This window comes from Balaenoptera acutorostrata, chromosome 2 (genome assembly GCF_949987535.1).
Source record: "Balaenoptera acutorostrata chromosome 2, mBalAcu1.1, whole genome shotgun sequence".
In the NCBI taxonomy this organism is placed as follows: Eukaryota; Metazoa; Chordata; class Mammalia; order Artiodactyla; family Balaenopteridae; genus Balaenoptera; species Balaenoptera acutorostrata.
In genome coordinates, this window is record NC_080065.1 from 93617431 (window position 1) to 93637607 (window position 20177).

The 20177-nt window shown below is 35.7% G+C and overlaps 1 protein-coding gene across 1 annotated transcript in view; it reads left to right on the forward strand.

Moving 5' to 3' along the window:
- MAN2A1 (mannosidase alpha class 2A member 1) overlaps positions 1-20177 on the forward strand; it is a 161402-nt gene that overhangs the window by 94773 nt on the left and 46452 nt on the right. Inside the window, exon 13 of the mRNA XM_007192085.3 lies at positions 19449-19614. Coding sequence (XP_007192147.1) covers positions 19449-19614 — 166 coding nt within the window. The remainder of the gene's footprint in view (positions 1-19448; positions 19615-20177) is intronic.

Sequence of the window (20177 nt, forward strand, 5' to 3'; positions counted from 1 at the left end):
TATTTTTGAGCTTTTAATATTGAAGAATTTTAATTAAAGATAAATATAAATAGGCTTTTTGAATCTATTAGGAAAGCAGTCACTTTTTGATATTTCCTTTTAAACAGTTTGTATTTAAATAGTGTTCTTCATTTTAATATATCTTCAGAGTTCTTTTCTACCAAATGTCAATGCTCCTGTTTCCGTAGTTAGGTGAATTGGGAATACTTAGGATTGTCAGATTCCTATTTTTATCTTTATTGTCCTTTTTGAACTTTAGAACCTCATGAATAAAACCACTTATAGTTTTGGTTTTAAAATCTATTTTTTACTTGTTAGCCACAAATTTTCTGAGTTATTTATCTTTCAGTAAAATCAGTGAAGAATGGAGGACTGATGATGGCCTTTAAAATGCAAGCCTTTGATAGTTTTATTTTGCAGGTACCGAAAGTTAAATAATTTTCTGTACTTCTCAGTCTTTAAATTGGCAGTTTCAAAAGAGTGGCCATGACTCAGTCTTCTATTCTTTGTGAGTCTTCTGTGATGCTCTAAGGCTCAGCTTTATTTTGCGTATAAGAATAATTCTTATTTGAACAACATATTATTAATCTAAATAACACATGCATTCTCAATAGGGAGATGTCTTCCCTAGGAGGCTAAGAATTGGTTCTTGGCGGGGGTGGGGGGAGGGTTTGAAAAAAACTTATTCTTTTTAATATGCAAAGCACAGATACAGCAGATAATAGTACGTAACAGATAAACATTTTATGTGTAGCATTAAAATTGTGTAGAGGGATGATTAGGAAAAAATGTCTGAAAAGAATCTTGAAGGAGGTTGTAATAAAAAAAGGTTGAGAAACACTGGTCTAAACCCATACAGTTAAATAATACATGTAAATGAATTTGATCATGCTGTTGGCAACATTACAGTTATAACCTAACATAATTTAGTTTGTGAGTATTTAAAAAGTAGTCCATGATCTGCTGAAAGTGACATAGTACATGTCAGTGTGCCTAATTTAGTTCACAGGGTTATGTGAGCTGTATAGTGAATACATTCTTAGCCTTTGTATAGAAAGCAGATGTGATTAAATTTAAAAGTTAGGGCACCCTGGACAAGTCATAAATTGTCTAGCCTTAAATAATCCTTAAACATACAAAGATGTTTCTGTTTCTCTCTACATTCACCATTGCCTAAGGGAACCAACTGTAAGGACACTTAATACAAAGACTTACAAGATTAGGGACTTGGAGAACACTGAGGATGCAAGGTAAAATCTGAGACAGGCGAAGAGATTTCAGTCTTCTTTCAGTATTCCATCTGTTCAGGCAGGACAGGATTAAATGTTGCCATAGCACGGGTCTGTAAGTCACGTGGTTTGACAAGGTATAAAGGAACTTTTTTTTAATGGTAGATAATTTGAAATGCCACCAAGTATGTAATCAAAGTTACATCGAGATTGCGTCTGTAAATCTGAAAGTGTAACTTTTCAAGTAATAGATACGTTTTTAGTTTGAGAGTAATTTATTCAAACCACTATTACAAATTTACCTTTAAATGCTTTTAATTTTTAGCAAGATATTTATTGGTAAGGAATCCTACATCTCTTTCTTTTGGCTAGAAAAAGAAGGGATTAATTTGAAAAGAAACCATTAACCATGTGGAGACACAAATGAAGTCAATGTTTTCTAGGCTTAGGTGACTTCAGAGTATCAGCCAGATACAAAAAGGACAGAACTCCAGAAAAGGCACTCGATAACCCATTCACTTGGGGTATTGCCATTCGTTTGTTGGATGACCTCCCTGCCCCTCTAATTTAATTTCCTCTGTTTTTCTCCATATATGCTTTTCTTTTGGATTCTAATCTTGATGGTGAGCATCATTTTCTTTTTAGCTGTCTAGGTTCTGTAACCCCAGAAAACACTTTGACTTCTGTCTTTTCTCATTCCTTAAGTATCATCAATTGTAGAGTCTTTTGGATTTTAGCTTTACTCATCGCTGACATCCATCCTCTCCTCTCTTTCTGTTACTTTGGTTTTAAGCCATCCTTTATGTTTTGCTTGAACTACTGCAATGGCTTCTTGCCCCAAGGCCTTTCTCTGTGCCTAAATTATTAACTATAATTTATGTAGTTATCTGAGGAATCTACCCAAAGCAGAACTCTGAAAAAGTTACCTGGCTAGAAACAGCAAGGCTTCTTAGGACCTAGACTCGAAAGTCCTAGAAGGTCATTTTCACTACATTCTACTAGTCAAGCAAGTCACTAAGGCCATCTAGGATATAAGAGAGGGGAATTATTCTCCATTACTTGATGTGAGGAGCATGTGCAGGAAGCACAGGGAATGATGGCAGTCATCTCTGGGGACTATCTACCACAGTTCACCACTGACCACCACAATTCACATACTTCCCATGTGCAAAATAAAATAAACTCACCCTCCTCCCAAGATGCCCAAGATCTCATCCCATTATGATAGTGGCCCCAATTTTTCATCTAAATCAGGTCCAACATGGCTCAGCCATCTGGCTGGGAATTGTTTTTGGCTTATTTCTGCCAGTATAATTATTTGAAGTTAATCCCACTAGACTGTAAACTCCTCGAGGGTACGAATTATTTCTGTCATTTATGTCCACCACTATGACTATGGTATGATATTCAACATAGTAAGAATTTTATAAAGATTTGTTGTAATATATTTTATTATTGCTTGAAGAGAATATTAAACTTCAGACACCAGATATGCATAGAATATGGTTCACATTCTATGTGAACCATATTCTATGTGAAAAGGTAGTATCCTGGTATATATTCTCCCCAATTGATTCTTTCATTTAATATTTGTAGGTTGAGTGGCAGAAGACTTCCAATCCACTAAATACTAATACAAGTAAAAATAAGCAGTAATTCAATATAGCTTTGAATTTGCTCAGCATTTAGACAACTGCTCATTTGAGATTTCAGAGTTTCATACTATGAGACTTGAAAAATTTGGGGTTGCATCTCAGCATCATTGCATTCTTGTAGAATGAACATTGTTGGGGTTGCATTCTTGGGGGCTCTTCAGAATGAATGGATTCAAAAGATACTCCCAAATACCTGAATGAGTTGCCTTATCAGATCATAAGACTTTTTTTATTGTTGTTGACATAAGAGTATTTGCCTGATTCTACATTTTGTATTTTTAATATTGTTCTCAGAGACAGTTCTTCTGGTAGTAATTATCTACTAGTGTGATGGGATTCAAGGCTTTAGAGCATTTTCTGGTTGGTCACTATGTCATCAACCTATTTTTATACCAAGTCAGAATGTAAGTAAGAAAGTATCTAACATCTCTACCAGTTATTTAAACATAAGTTTTAAGTGAAGAAACCAAGTTCACAGCCTCATTTTTATTGTTTGGAATATTCACCATTTTTCTTTGGGGGAGATGGAAAAGCATTAGCAGTGATAATTAGTGTAAGGACTGTGCTTGTTTCTCATGGATTGTAACGTTCAAGCTCAAGTCTTATCATGTACTAGAAAGCTAGTATAGAAGTGTCTTCACATTAGTTAGCAGAAAAATAAATGGATACAATCAAGAAGATTGAGCTTCTTTTTTTTTTTTTTTCTTGAAAATGGTGGGTTGCATTTTAAAATTATACCAAGGGAATTCAAGGTGATAATAGAATACATGATTTGACTAGGATTTGACACTGTACCCTCCAGAGGTTCTGTTATTCTGAGAGCAGCCCAAATGTCCTTTCCTGAGAAAACTAGTTCAGAACTTCTCTTTTAATGGGGGAATTATTAACTGACAGTATCGGAGACTCAAAAAAACTGAGCTATTCTAGTCTAGGTCTATCTGGGTATTAATTGCATAGTCCATTTATGAGTTAATAGTCATTACTGGACTTAAAGGATGAGTTCCTAAGCTCTTCTCTGAGATACTTTTCTGTTTAAATATTAATTGCTTGTGAAGGATATTTGTGTATTTTCATCTACATTCCATCTGAGTTGTGTTTTATTAATTATGACTGTTTTTAAGATGTATATTGACCAGTTCTCTGATTATTCAGAAACACGTTTCAGCCTGTTTGTAATCTGGAATGTTTTTAGAGGGGATGTTTTACCCAGAAGACTGAGTGGAATATAGTATATTATTTAAACAACCAAAAGTTTCTTAGGGAAATGGAGATCCCTTCCCCATGGTACATTAGTTAATTTTATGTTAAAACTTCTTTGCCTAGTGGTTGGAACTAGTTTTGGAACGAACAGTCATGTCTGGCAAGCAAAATAAATAACCTTGTCTGGAGTTTGCCATTCTAAGTCAGTCATTCACTGGTTTGCTTTTTACCTGATTTTTCAGGGAAATAGAAGGCAGGCTGGCACACTTCTCTCTCTCCAGTATTTCAGTTGAGTTGTGTGATTACCACCAATCAATTACTTATTCCCAAATCAGTTTTTCTTGTTATTTTTCTCTCATAATTTGATTTTTATTAAACTGATGAATTAAGCAAAAAGATTTTGTTTTAATATAAAGTTGAGTGCTTTGGAAATTTTCAATAAAGGTGAGTCACTGATAAATACTGACGAGATGACTACAAAAGATTTGGGAAGAAATTGTAAAGATGTAGAAGCAATCTGCACTCAGATTGCTTTATATTTTTAAGTGTTTAAGTTCTTGTTCTACTTTAGAAAAACTAAGCTAGAAACCACAGATAATTTATCATATGTACGGTTATGCAGAAAATATGACACAGAATGCCAATTAATGGTCCCATAATCAAAGCAGAAGCTTTGCTCTTACATCAGTAGACTGGGACATGATACACATTTGTATGTTTTATGGTAAAGTGTATATATATATACATACACACACACACATATACATACATGCATCTTAAAGATGTCCTACTTTAATTTTTACTTTCAAGTCAGCTTTAACTCTTTCAGTTAATGGATCTATTGCCAACTTTAATCACATTGATGGCTTTCACTGTGTCTCTATTTTACAACCAATTTGGAGACTGAATCTGCCAGAAATAAAATAGGCAGGAGCAAATGGGGAACTGATGACAGAGCATTGATCTAAGGCACTGTCCACTCAAGGAAATCGCTGTTGGTAGTGGCATGGGCCAGAAGAGTACCTGATATTGTTTGTTGAAGAAAGAAGCCCTCAGAGCAGCAAAGCTGGTGTAGAAGACCGAATGCTACAGACAATAGCCCCCTTGGATAGTAGCCTTTTGGGAACTTGCAGTCAGGCTGCATCTATGCATGTGAACCTATTTTTCACTCATTCTTTTCATCCTTCAGACATTATTAACAAACTGATTATTTCCTTTATTTCTGGTTGTGCATTTCCCTTGCTAAAATATTAGCTCTTGTTCTTTCGAATCCCCTAGCAAATACCTGGTACATTATAGGTGCTCAACAAATATTTGTCAAATAACTAATTCTAAATAAGAGGTGAACTTCAAGCAATACCACAATAAAGACCAAGAGGTACCTTTCTCATACACAGGGGCTGGATGGATGTCTATTTCTTTTTTTTTTTTTTTTTAACATCTTTATTGGAGTATAATTGCTTTACAATGGTGTGTTAGTTTCTGCTTTATAACAAAGTGAATCAGCTATACATATACATATATCCCCATATCTCCTCCCTCTTGTGCTGGATATCTATTTCTATGAGGATAAGTAAATGGAAAGTTATCATAGGAAACACGTGAAAAGGCTCTGCAAAATGATGAAAATTAGGGTAACATGAAGACTGAGAAGAACAACTTATCTCTTAATTTATTACAGAGACCAGAAAATATATATATTTTTTTAAATTATTAGCACCTTTAATTATTATTTATTTATTTATTTATTTGGCTGTGTTGCGTCTTCGTTTCTGTGCGAGGGCTTCCTCTAGTTGTGGCAAACGGGGGCCACTCTTCATCGCCGTGTGCGGGCCTCTCACTATCGTGGCCTCTCTTGGTGCGGAGCACAGGCTCCAGACACGCAGGCTCAGTAGTTGTGGCTCACGGGCCCAGTTGCTCCGTGGCATGTGGGATCTTCCCAGACCAGGGCTCGAACCCGTGTCCCCTGCATTAGCAGGCAGATTCTCAACCACTGCGCCACCAGGGAAGCCCCAGAAAATATTTTTTTTTAAAAACTCTTTTGAATTCTCAAAAAGTTAAAGAGTCACAATGTGGAATTTGTCTCCTTAGTGTTTTCAGGGTATGGTATCGTAAACCATTCTTTTCATCAATTTTACATAAACTTGAAAAGTGCAGGTTCTTCCCAGGCCCTTATAATTAGTCTGCTGTGACTTTTGTTCCTAGGTACAAAATTATTTTAGATTTATTAGATTTAGATTTCATTTGTAGAAGTGGTTGAACAGACTGCATTTTAAATGATTGTTTTAAGGTTTATTTGTTTAAAAGCAATGGCAAAGTAGTTACATGTTCAGTGAACACCTGCTAAATTTCTTGGTTAGTCTATGTTTTAATTGCCTTTTTATTTTTTATACTTTAAATCAAACTTTCTTAACTAGCTGTGTGGTTCTAGTTTATTGTTGTCAGATTATTATACAGTGAATTAAGTTTACACAGGTTGTTTAAGTTGTGTGGTTTGTCTAATGAAATTAAAGTGACTTTTGTACATTGCTTACAACATCTTACAATTACTCCATCAAGGACCACAATCAAGAAAGTGCAGAAGATGGAGAACAGTAATATGTGCCTCTATATGTAGGATTATGATGTTATTTTGTTACCTTACAATATGAAGGCAGAGTTAGCATGGGGACCACCACCTACGATCTAGGAAGGACTATAATAATTTCCAATTGAGATATTTGGAAATAAGTAACTTTGTAGAATCTAAGAAAAATCTTGTAAAGGAGATGAAATAGTGTCAAAGAAAAGCTGGCATTAGTTTTGGTGTATCTGCCAGATAATGCAAAGTTTGAGTGATTCTGTTCTGTGTTATTGCTTGTAGCACCCAAGTTTTCCCCCCATTAGTTGGAGTTATGTCATGCACTGTGAAAGTGTTAAAGTAAATTAAATATCTGGCATATGAATGATTTCTTGAGTGATTTGTATTGGGTTGGGGAGAATTGACGAGTATGTGAGAGCGATTCCTTATTTTTTCTAGTTTTGTGCACACTTAGTTCTCTGTCCTCTCTCTTCTCTTCCTCCCAGTGTCCATCATGTCTTCTGAAATTGCTAACACAAAGCTCATTAACTCAGAGCAGTTCAGAGCACAGACTGAAGTGACGCGGCATATTTCAAAGTCTTCCATTCTTCTGAACCAGATTTTTTTTCCTTCTGAATGCAGATTAATAAACCGTGCACTACAAGAGGAACAAGGAAAAGGATTTTAGTGAAGGTATCCTGATCCTGAAAAAGTCAGGGAGGGCTTCAAGCCCATCTTGGACTTCAGAACACTTCACAACTTTGTGGTAAAAGAAACATTTTAAATAGAGCCTTTGGACTTATTTATTTCATCCTTATTTGGAGAGTAGCTTTATTTTTTTTAGGCAAGAAAATTAAATGTGAAATTGGGGTACTTTTCAAACTAAAACATACTTGGGTTTTAGATTTTGATATTTTGTAGGTACTTAATGTATACTCAAAGTACTATAGGTGTTTGGATGGCTTGTGTGTTTTTCTTCGAAACGTGTTCTTTATCCCTTGTGACATGGTGTTTGCCTTCTCTGTGAGTGATGTTTTTTCTAGTGCTTTGTATCTTCTTCAGTCGGTTCACTGGATTGTAGGGTGTCTTTCCCAGAACTGATGTTGTGTAAAAGTGTTTTGAAAAGAGAGAGTGGTTTGTGTTTTTGTTGTTTTCATGTTTTTACCTCTTACATGATGGCTCACTAGCATGAAGAGATGTTGCACCAATAAAAAGTTGTTTTCTCTTCACCTGAAAGCCTCACACAAGATAGGTTTTCAGTTGTCAAAGTGAATACAAGCGTATTTGCCATTTTTGTCTTTCGCAACAAAATAGCCTTATTTTACTGCATTAACTTTTAAGATCTTTTTATGTGTAAAAATCAGCCTGTTTATGTACTATGTATTCCTCCAAAGTTATGGCGTTATAGTCATTGGAGAAATGAAATTTTCTTCTAGTAGATGAAAATTACATTTTGATTGAACATCATTCCTTATGCAGTCACCCATAAATATAATGTCTTTTGCTGTCTTTTCAGAAGATGGCTACAGATGTGATTTCTGAATTGACAAGAAAATAGAACATCTTAATGTTTTAGGTAAAACAGATGGTGTTTTTGTTTTAGGCAAAACTCTCAGAGTGAAAGCATCTTAATTGGTGACAAGACTCTTGGGGTCAGCCAAATTATGTACAATTTTTGTATCTGTTTCTTTTTATTGCTTTAGTATCAAAAATTTTAGAATAGTTGGAAAAGAATAGTTATCCTTTTCATTGACTTGCTATTTTCTCTTATGCACTGGGAATAGTTGCAAGATTTTTCAACCTTATTTTGTTAAAAAAGTTATAAAATTACACGTTGATTCTACTTTGGTTGTGGTTTTATTTATGCTTTTAGAAATGCTTTTCTCAATGTAAGAAAGCCTGAAATATGTAGTTCTACTTTTGAGGGTTAAGATTTTAATTTATAGTATTGAGTTGCATTTGCAGCTATAAATTTGAACATTTATGGTACTCTTTTGCTTCTATACCATTGAGCTTTGGGCAGATCTCACTGTCAGATGCCTGGCAAGAGCACAGTGTTGTGAAGGGAGCCTTGGACTGAGAGTCAGAGGGCTCATTCTGGTCCCACCTCTGTCACTAACCAGCCTTCTTTTTTTGAAACGTTAGTTCCATTTGCAATATGTCTTGGGAGAGAGGGGGCTAAAGTAGATAATCCCCAGGGTTACATCCAACTGACATTTAGTTTTTTTGTCTGTTACAACACAAATCATTCATAAAGCATTCATTTGGATGAACACTGGGAAAGGAAGTTTGGGGGTAGAAAACTCAACTCTGGAAAATAACCAAGTTTGTTCAGTAACTGGGACATAGGATAAGGAAACTATTTTCCAAAATATCACCACTATTGCAAAATGAAGACCTGTAATGTAACAGTTCCTCTCCCACTGCCTCTTACATAAAGTAAGAACTACTGAAAGAACAGCTTGTGTTGTTATTAGAGCAGCTTTGATAAGTAGCCTCAGTTTCATCACCTCAGAGAAAACCCCTTACCCCAGTCCTGCCACTACAGCTGGTTGGGGGCTTTCAGAGTGAGGGCTCTTTGCTAGGGTGGAGGTGGAGCCCTCTGATGAAGCAGAGTTCAGAGAGACTTGGGGAAATGGAACTCTGGTGGGACTCTGTGCTTCTAGCACATACACCCCGAGTCCCTTACCCACTGGAGAAGAGCAAGGCCACCTACCCTACCTCCAAGATGCCTTAAAGCCTGACTGCTTGAATTTGAATCCTGGCTCTACCATTTAAATGGCTGTGAACCAGGAGCCGGATACCAAGCCACTCTACACATCTATAAAGTGGGCATGATTTTAGAACTTGATAAGTTGGTTGTGAAGCTGAAAGGAGTTAATTCAAGTACAGCACATGCTGTATGCTAGACACTGTTCTAAAGGCTCATTAGTGCTAGCTGTTTGTTATTACCGTTATTGTTGTTGTTGTTACTATTAACATCTGGAAAACTCTCTGCCACTTACCAAGTCAAATTTACTTTGAGTTAAAAGTAGCAAAAAAATCCCTTTAATAATATAAAATTTTATTTTTGATTTACTGCTTTGCCTATTAGTATTATAAACAAACATAATTCTCTACACAAAGTAATGTCTTCTAACATAGAGCTTTCTAGAATATTTTCTTAATAATTGCATACTTTTCATCTAAACTAAGAACTCTTCTCAGTAATATTTAATAGAGTTCTTGGATTTTGTAAGGTATTTTCAGAAATCAAAACCTTAGTTGACAACAGCAGTTTTAGGTGCTACTATCATCTTACCGTTTCATAAAGGGCATCTTCACACTAGATTCCATCACCCTGCAGTACACTTGTTTACTTTCCTTTTGAATCTTGCCCTTGGGTGAATGACTTTCATGGGATGATAGATTTATAATAGTTTTGCCCATGAATTTTAATTTATTTCTCCTAAATGTAGAAAAAAATGTTGAAATAAACTTTCATGTGTTAGGCAATTCAGATAACATTTATGTACTACTATATTCAAGTGCAATCCTAATTTTGATTGCTGAAATGAAATTGTGTTCTGTTCTTTAGTGTTGAATTTTTCTTCTTCTTAAATGAGGCCAAATAATATATGTTACACAATCAATTAGAAGCTTCCATAAAATGTCATGTTTTATTTTTCCTCTTGCAAATATAAATTCCCGTATCTAATCATGGAAGATAAGTGAGATTGTTATTGTATAGTTTCTAGAGAGGTTTTTGTGGGAAAACAGCTAAATGTTTGCCTATTTAAGAAGGCCTATTTTATAGGAATAGAAATGTTTTTAAACTGGGAGGCCTTGGAGCTTATATGAAAAATCTTGCGCGTATGTGCATTTCTTCAGTGAATGGTGTCTGTATAAGGCGTTCAAAGATTAGAAGATAAGTAGAATTTTAAAAGGTTAAAAATAACCACCTTGGTCAGTGTAAGGGACTGTCAATCATTTGCTTTTTACGAAGTGCAGGTCTGGGGGTTTTCTCCTCTGCTTTTTCCTTATTGTTATCTGTGGGCACTTGCACAGGGACAATGTGAATTTGGGCACGTCAGACCTTGTAGCCAGCGGATGAGAAAGTATGAGAAAGTCCTCAATGAGAGAGCAGGTCACAGGGCTAGACACACTTACTTCAGTCTTTGCTTGGGCCCAGTTCCAAGGACCCCAAGCTCTTCTCATTGCCCTTCGCCCACCCCCACCCCTGCCCCCTTTTCCAGCATTCAAGAGTTTCTTTTCTGTGTATGGTGGTCTTTGTGATGTGAAACCGGAAGTTGGCCCTCATTTTCAAGAGGAATAGTATAACCCGGTGTATCAGTTTCCTAGTGCTGCTGTACCAAATAACCACGAACTTAGTCTCTCAAAAAAAACACAAATTTATTATCTGCAGTTTTGGAGGTCAGAGTACAAAATCAGTTTCACTGGGCTGACAAAGTATTGGCAGGGCTTGTTCCTCCTGGAGGCTCTGAGGGAAAAATCTGATCCTTTGCCTGTTTCATCTTCTAATGGTCACCTGCATTGCTTGGCCTGTGGCCCCTTCCACACACATTCCAACCTCTTGCTTCTGTTGTCACGTGGCCACCTTCTCTGTTAGACTTCCCAGTCTCTCTCTTATAAGGACCTTGTGATTATATTGGGCCCACTTGGATAATCCAGGAAATCTCCCTATCCCAAGACCCTTAATTTAATCACATCTGCAAAGTCTCTTTTGCTATGTAAGGTAACATATTCATAGGTTCTGGGGATTAGGATGTGGACATCCTGGGGGGGTGGGGGGGTGGAATTATTCTGCCTACCATACCTGGAAACCAGTGTATTTCTAGTGGATGAGTGGGATAATTAATTTAAGAACATCAGGATAAATCTATGTAGGTGTCCCTCAGGTACCTAAAATTCGAGAGGTCTGATACTGGATTTATCACCTTCATCTTGATATGTCTTCCACCCATCCTTAGGGGTTCAGTCTTGGTTAGTGGCGCTACCATATCTATGCCACCCTAACTGCAAAACAGGAATTACAGACTTTTCCTTCTGGCTTATGCATCCTCTAAGGAATCCAAAAAATCCTATTAATAAGAATTCCTACCTGTTTCTCAGACTTGTTCCTCCCTTTGTATTTCTACCACTCCTGTAACTTAGGTTTTCACCTTTTCTACCTTGGCTGTTGTAATATTTACTTGGTCTTCCTCCTTTGAGTCTTGACTCCTTAAATCCTTCCTCTACCTGGCAACTAGAAGTACCTATTAAAAATGAATCTGACCATGTTAAACCTTCAAGTCACTCCCCATACCCCATGTAATAAGGTTTTTAGCAATTTGTAATGACTTAAAGACACCTCACTCCTCACTGTGATTTGAGATTTATCTCTCTTTCTAGCTCCATATATTGGCATTTTAGACATGTGCTTTACTATGTGGATTCTAGTGATATTGAACGAGCTGTATGTCCTGAAAATAATGTCCTTTTTTTCTTTATATATCTGTGCCTTTATTCTTATGGTCACTCTACCTAGGATGTATTTCCCTACTTTTACTTGGCTATCTCTCCCTGACCTTTTAAAAAGTTGCATGTTTTTGTAGTTGTATTTTTCTGATTATTTTAAAAATACATACTTTTTGTAGAATAGTGTTTTATATCTAGATGTCTAAAAAGTAGTTGCAGGATGTTCGCTAAAAATCCCGGAACCTAGAGGAAGTATCTCTGTTAACCATTTAACTTCTCTTCTGCTTAATCTACTCTGTTGTTAAACATATCTGGTGAGTTCTTAATTTCAAATATTTATCCTTCTAGAATTTCATTCAGTTAATTTTTGACGTATTCAGTTTCTGTGGTGGAATTCTTTATCTTTTCATCTACTGTATTCATGTTTTCCTCTTTCCTTGGACATAGTAATTATCATTTTAAAGGCTTATCAGTTAACGCCAATATCCAGATCATGTGTGGTTCTAATTCTTCTCTTTGTTGTTTAATCATGTGGCTCTGTCTTTGCAGATGTCTCAGCTTTTTATATTAAGTGCTAGACATTGCGTAGAAAAGTTGTATAGGCTCTAGAAACTATCTTCTAGAGAGTGTTCACTCTTACTCCAATCAAGGGCTGTGCTAAATTGAGGCTAATTCTCTCAATGTCTTCTTCATCTAGCTCATTAAGTTTTCAACTAATAGCCTGGTATATTCTGTAGGCCCTGTTCCCTGGTGGGTTCTAAAACCTCATGATATGTCTCTGGTCTACTTTTTAGAAGCTTTCTGTTTAGATTTTAAGCCTCCTTTTCTGTGCAGCTCCCAGTGTTTGGCACGTGGACTGATGAGAAAGCCAACTGTGCACTTGAATCTTTCTACATCCTCACCAAATGCCTTTTAGCCTCTTTGCCACCACAGTGAAACTTCTGTAGGCTTTGTTCTGGGCTTTGCAGGGAACTCAGCCTTTCCCGTGCTGAGAATTGGCACAGCCCAGGGTGAAAATGGCTAGAGAAGGCAGCTCTCTTCTCTAAAGTTCTTTTTCTCCTCAGCAGTTCTCTGTTGCCTTCAAGCAGATGATTACTGTATTTTATCTGGTTTTTCTAGTTGGCCCATAGAAGTGAGAGCTCTTGTCAACTACTTCATCTCTCCTGGAAGTGGAAGCATCGTTTATTTTTCAACTTCAATTTGGTGAAAGAAAAATGCTCATTTTTTCCACTTGAGTGTTTATATTTCTATTGATTTGTAGGAGCACTTTACAAATTTCCCAAATTTGATCTCCTTTTATTTTTTTATTCTTTAATCTTATTTTTTAATATAGAATATTTTTTAATATAGAAAATGTTCTAATGTTCTTTTTGTTATCAAATCTGCCAGTCTTTTGCTTTGCTGTGTTTTTCTGTTATGGTTAAAAAGAGAATTTGTTCCACAAATTTCATATTTATTTTTCTTACTGATTTTGTATCATTTTTTCTGTTTTTAAATTTTTTAATTCATCTAGAATCAGTGTTGGCATATTGTTTTAATGCATTTGTTTAACCGTTTATCTTGCCCATCTATTACTGTAGATGTATCATAGGATTGTTTTGCTCCCTTTCTCCCAATAAAAGGATTTCAGTGGGATTTTGGTTGGCAGTGCATAGGATTCATGAATTAATTTTAGAAGAGTTGTATGTTTTGCAATATTTTAGTTTTCTCACCTAGAAAAGTATGTCTCTTCATTCATTCATTTTTATGTCCCTCAGTAAAGTTCTGTCAACTTCTGTATATACATTTTGCTCCTTTTGTATTAATTAATGTTCTATTTTGAATGCTCTCCTGATTAATTCTTAATCATCCTGACTGCCATCTTTTTGTGTGTATCACAAGACACACCGTACATACTTTTGTATTATTACCTACCCTATTATATTGAACTCAACAATTTCTCTTTCTCCCCTTCTAGACTATAGATATTCAGAACAGGGACTATGTAGTCACATTCATAAGTTTATAACTACACATACCAGGAGGAGTCCTTCTCTCTGTCCTTTTTTTTTTCTTGCCTTTTAATTTAGCCACATGCCATGTGGTTACTTTGTACGTGTGTAGATTCTGTGCATCTCTTTATTTATCTCCACCCCCCCCCCATATTATGTGAACTCTTGTTTCAAGGTATCTATGTTATAACATGTGTGGTTTTGTTAATTTCTTTCATTTAGATTTACATATGCCTTACATAAGAAAGCATATAAGGCAGTTCAGTGACCTGAGTTAATTAAAACATTCATTCCACCGTTCGTGTGACTCATGTACCAGGGTATCTGGTCAGGACACCAGGAGGGTCTTATAAGGGAAAGGAGAGATTTAATTGCTGTTGAGATTCTACTTTGTGCCAGGTCTGAGCTCTGAGCTCTGTGATTTTCCAAATATTTTATCATTTAACCCTAATTGCAATCTTGTCTCCTGATTTTGTAGATAAAGATATTAAGGCTTAAAGAAATGAAATCACGTGTCCAAAGCCTCTCAAATTCTAAGTGCTGTAGTGGGTTTTTGAACTTGAATGTATCTGACTCCAGAGCTAAGGACTCATAGAACTAATCATGATTTTTGAAGATCTAATGTATCTCAAAAAGGCTCCCTTTGTTTTTAATAGCTTAATTTTTTTTCCTGATGGCTAATATGGTAAGCATTATGTTTTAAACCTAGAAAACTAGGTAGACTATATGAAAAGTTCATATCTAGAAAGTGCAATTTTTGTAAACATGTAAAACTATATATTTTCGTATTCGGAATACTGTACAAAGGTTACTCCTCTTCTTTAGATGATGCTCCACTAATGAGGCTACTTAGAGAAGATGAATATATTGTTTGAATTTTTTAATATGCTGTCATTGATTAAGAATTGGACAGACTGAGCTCTACTCTTTGCTTTGTTCTTAACTGTCTCTGTGATCTTGGATCTGTCATTTCCCCCATCTTTGCAAAGGGGTCAGTTGCATAGCTTGTTGATGCTATTTTTTAAGGAATTAAAATAATCAAAATGAAAATGATTTGATAAAACCATAAAGCTCCACACTAGTAGGTATTATTCACAAATGATAAATTCTCCTACTGGGATTTTTGTGTGTTACTCATTCATCAACTATTTATTGAATGTTATTCCATGCCAGGTACTACACTAGGCACATGAAGTTACAATTACTTTTCATATAACCTGGTGTTTGCTTAATTGGTTTTAAACTGCACTTACAGGGGACTTGCATATATTTTTCATTTCTGTCTTCTTTACACAGCCATAAATGTATGTAGTATTTTTTAAATGGTTTTTTTGAATATTGTTTTTGCTTTCCTCATGCAGTGAGGTCATAAGATAAACTCTTTTAGTATGTGTTACAAGATATTTTCTATGCCAGCATTCCAGTTTATAAATTTTCTTTCACAGATATAATGTACTGAAATGTAAATAGCTCTTTGTTCATCCTGAGCTTCCTGAAGATAGAAGGTCTGTGGGGATCTTTGGCATCAGTGAAGACAAAGTTCTTGTCAAGTGAATTAGGAACTAAGGGAATCTCCACAGGAAACCGCAGTTGTCAAAATGGTTGTTATAAGCTTGGCCTGTGAATAAAGTGGTTAGGATGGTGAAGAAGATGGTAATAGGGGTAGGACTGAGTTCTAAGCCTGTTGTGGCACTTGTAGCTGCTTGCACCCCGGCAACATACCTAACCTCCCTGAACCTCAGCTCTCCTATCTGTCCACTGAAGGATGAAAGGCTGTGCCTCATAGATTATAGGCCTGAGCACTGAACCCCGGCATGCAGGAAGCACTCTGCAAATGGTAACTCCAGCGTCACTCTCACCAAGAGGCATCTTACTTTCATTCTGCCCTACGTCCAGTCCAAGAAGGAAGTCCGCGTGGTCCTAGTCTTTTGTTCATAATAGGCACTGATTAGATTTGCCTCAGAGAGAGGACCTGGAATGCCACAGTTGTCTTTCTTAACATGACATGAATCATTTCTACAAAAGGGGTGAGGAAATTCTAAATATACTCCTCCTCATTAGAATCTTCAAGGACAGAACCACATTTACCGTGGAATTATCATTCTTCCTAAAATGACTCCCAGTTTGACATGAGCATACAGATGTCTTTTCATTTCTCTCCATTCCTTTTTCTCTCAGCCACAGTAGATCATAGTTTGCCCTCTCATTTGATTGGCAGGTAACATAGGAGTGCTTTGTCTTCATGAGGTGAAGGTTGTTCATTGTATATAGAAAATTGAGATAATTGCCTGTAGGCAAGTTGCAGGGGCTTAATGTCATAATGCGAGCGAGGAGGCTGGTTATGACTTGGTGACAGATGATAGATAAGAAGCTAATGCAAATATAGGGGAAATTGGGAAAAAATATTTCTGAACTTCCTATATAGTTACTTCCAAGGTAAAATAGAAATTAACTATCCCCATTTTTCAGCGATATTTTACTCTTTTCATCTGTTAGTGTGGATGAAATAATATTAATTTTTAATAAGTGAGTATGATATTATATGAAACCTCCTGGTTCCGTTCACAATTGATTGACTTAAAAGGATTCATGTTTGGAGATATTAGCAGTGTAACAAATGTTTGACTACTAAACATGATAATGACAATGAAAATTTAGTTAATTTGTGATGCTGTATTTATTTCCCAAGGAAATATAATTCATGTATGATAATGCTTTCTCTGTACTCTACTTGCAATGTACATAGAAGTTTGTGTATCAGATAAATGTGTGCTGTGATGCACTTGAACATGCTGTGAATCTCTAATTATGTTAAAAAATTATTTTCTTAGTGCAGCTTTATACTCATTATATACTCTACACATTTAGTTTTTGAATAGATTCCTGGCATGATAATTACATAATCATTCAGTACAGTAGAAACATCATTATGGTCAAATACTAATTAGCTATGAAAATGAAACAAAACAACCTAGTTCACAGCTTATTATAAAAAGCTATTTAATATTGTACAAAACGAAATGTATGGTTGAAATTATTATTTGCTTTAAATTTGAGTCATTTTCTTCCTCACTGGGAAGAATCAGTGTTTTGGATGCTTGCTGCCTAATTTATTGCTTGGACACATTATATTTTATTATCAGAGCCTTTATAGCCAGTTCTGGGTAGTAGAGCATCAAAGAACTTGAAGTGGGAATTCTGGGCTCTGTACCTAGGTCTGCCTCATGGCTTCTGCAGAATTAAGAGACTGGCCTAAGTCTTCAGACTACATGTTCTAGAGTTCTTCACATACTGGCTCTAAGCCTCTGGGCACATGGGGTTCAGTAGTAAGTCACTCATTTCTGGGATGCTGGTTTGAACATCTTTGGTGCTGGACATGAGTGATCCTCAACTGCTTTTCTTCTCCAGTGTACCTGAGGAATATAGTGTAGTCTAGTTGATAACAATGAACCCCGGCATTTGTGATTCTCCAGGTGTGTTTGTGATAGGAGAACAATCAGGCAAAACGTAAGCTCTGGTGGAGGGCAGTGGGAGGGTGCAAATAGGTTGATAGAGTCCCTCAGGTAAGTCTGTTAAGCACACCTCTCAAGGGGGCAGTACTCTCACTCTCCTTGAGAATTGCTTCTGTGGATAAAAATGGGGTTTTGTCTAGTACTTTGAGGCTTCAGTGCCCTTTGTAGATATGTTTTTGACTGCATGCTTCAGCTGCTCTTTTCTCATATACATGTGGAATCTCAATGAACGTAAATGGTGTAAGTTAGATCTTGTGATCCTGATGTATATACTGCAAGCCTAATAGGAGCTAGAGACGTTCTTATTGTCATATATTGTTACCTTTGGTATCTCACAGTACTGTCTCAATCAAAAGTGCTTCAGCTGATAAACAATTTATAAGTCAAACATTTTATAGGTTTTACGCTACATCCTCTTTCTTTTCCTTCGTGCTTTTCTGTTATCCTTCACTTTAGTTTTGGCCACTGTATTAATTTTATTTCCTGACAAACCATTTGCAATGCAGTTGAAATATACAGGACATATATAGGATAAAGGAGCGCTGCTAGGCTTTCTGATGCACTAAATAAACAATGCTACCTTGCTTGGACCAAGTCTGATATCACTATGGGTAAGAGGGAGAAGTGGTTGACTGACTATTCATTTCTGTGTTCCTGAAGTTACAAAATTGTGTAGGAAAGCAAAATATTTCAGATCATGAAAATATTCACTATTGAATCAGTTATATTATTAGTCAAATATCCTCTTTGAAATACTGCTTATTTTATTTGAAGATAATATGATGCAAATTGTTTATAAAGTAAAATCATAAATGTTACAAAGAGTGCATAATTCATGAAGTCTGTGACATGATGATCTAGAACGTTTTTACTCACAGGCAAAGCCATGAAGCAGTGAGGATCCAGCAGAGTTATGCTACTGAGAAAACCAAGGATGTTAGGGGATTCAACTGACAATTATTTAAATATCAAAGAAGTGAGAGAGAACTTTTGGAAAAATGATTAAGTCCTTGAATATTTTTTATAAATATAGTTATGTTTAAAACCATCCTGTAAAAATGAAATGTTATGTGAAGGATGTCATAATGTACTAATATAAAATATTGTTGGAAAAATTTTGCCAAAAACCCTACTTTATTCTAAGAATTGTACTTAGTTGCAAGTATTGCCTAAACTTATTTTAATAGTCATTATTTCCCTTTTCTAGCCAAGTTCCAATCAATTTTTTTACCACTATTTATTATAAAATTTCAGCCTCTATTTTAAGTGGATTCACTTTAAATGACCTTTCCTCTAGAACCAACTCTCTTGGATAATAAGGGCCCCTGTGTATAAAATATATATGTGAATTATGTGATTTTGCATGTATAGCTGTACATTTCACTGTGTTTTAGTGATCTAAAATGAATGAACTAAATGAATTTTAATTGAAATTAGTTGTGACTAAAATGCAAACAGACAATTTATGTATTTTCTTGTTCAGTGAGTTAGGCAGGGATCAGGATATTAGATGTATAGAGCTGGTTATTTTAGAAAGACCAATAAAACCATATGTATATAAGTCATTTTCTGGGACATAGAAATGACTTAATTATAGTTGTATTAATGTCTTTCATTTGTATAACATTTATTCTTAGAAAGTGAGTCATTATTTCATTACCCTTTGTACTGTGTGGTATTTGTTGTGATGAAATTGCCTGTTCTCCAAAAGTTTCACCAAACTATTTCTTATAATTCTTCTCCTTGTGTTGGCTTTATGACTGTCTATGACCTGAAATCTCACAAATAATGTGGAAAAGTTCAAATATCTTGAGACCCCAATAGTAAAGCGACTGTTTTTGCAGGTATCTTGTGGTCTACAATCCTTCAGAACAAGACCGAAACTCAGTAGTCTCAGTCTGTGTGAGCTCTCCGACAGCGCAAGTATCCTCTGCTTCAGGAAAGCCCGTGGAAATTCAAATGAGTGCAGTGTGGGATACAGCAAGTACTGTTTCACAGACAGCCTATGAGGTATGTGCTCTCTGTAGAACTTAGAGAGGCAACATGAAAAAAGCATAGCCAGTATATAGTTCATATATGTATTAATACGTACCCCTGAGAGAGCTGTCAAGTTGGTGTATGTAAAGTGGTTAAAGTTGTAAATGCCAGAGGATTTAACTGGTGAGTTAAATGACACTAAAGGAAAATAGATCCTGTGTTTTCCAAAATATTAATATCTTTGTTAGTATGTATATTGTATGTTATTTTTAGAACGTTATTAGTATGTATATTGTATATCTTTGTATATCTATTGTAACTTGTTCCTGAAGTCATGAAGTAATCATTTCTCATAAAATTTTGAATTTTTTGTCTAACGCAATTTAATGACAGTTATAAATATTGAAATGGAGATAAATACCATCCTTCTAAATAACTTGGGATACTTTCAACTTTTCACTGCAAAGGTGACATTAATATACCGTGAAAGAAAGACTTCCTAAAATGAGTAAGATGCTTCTTTTCTGAGATAATTATGGGAAAAATCTGGATTCAAATAATAGACATTTTTGGGGGGAAATGTCTTAAAATAAGCA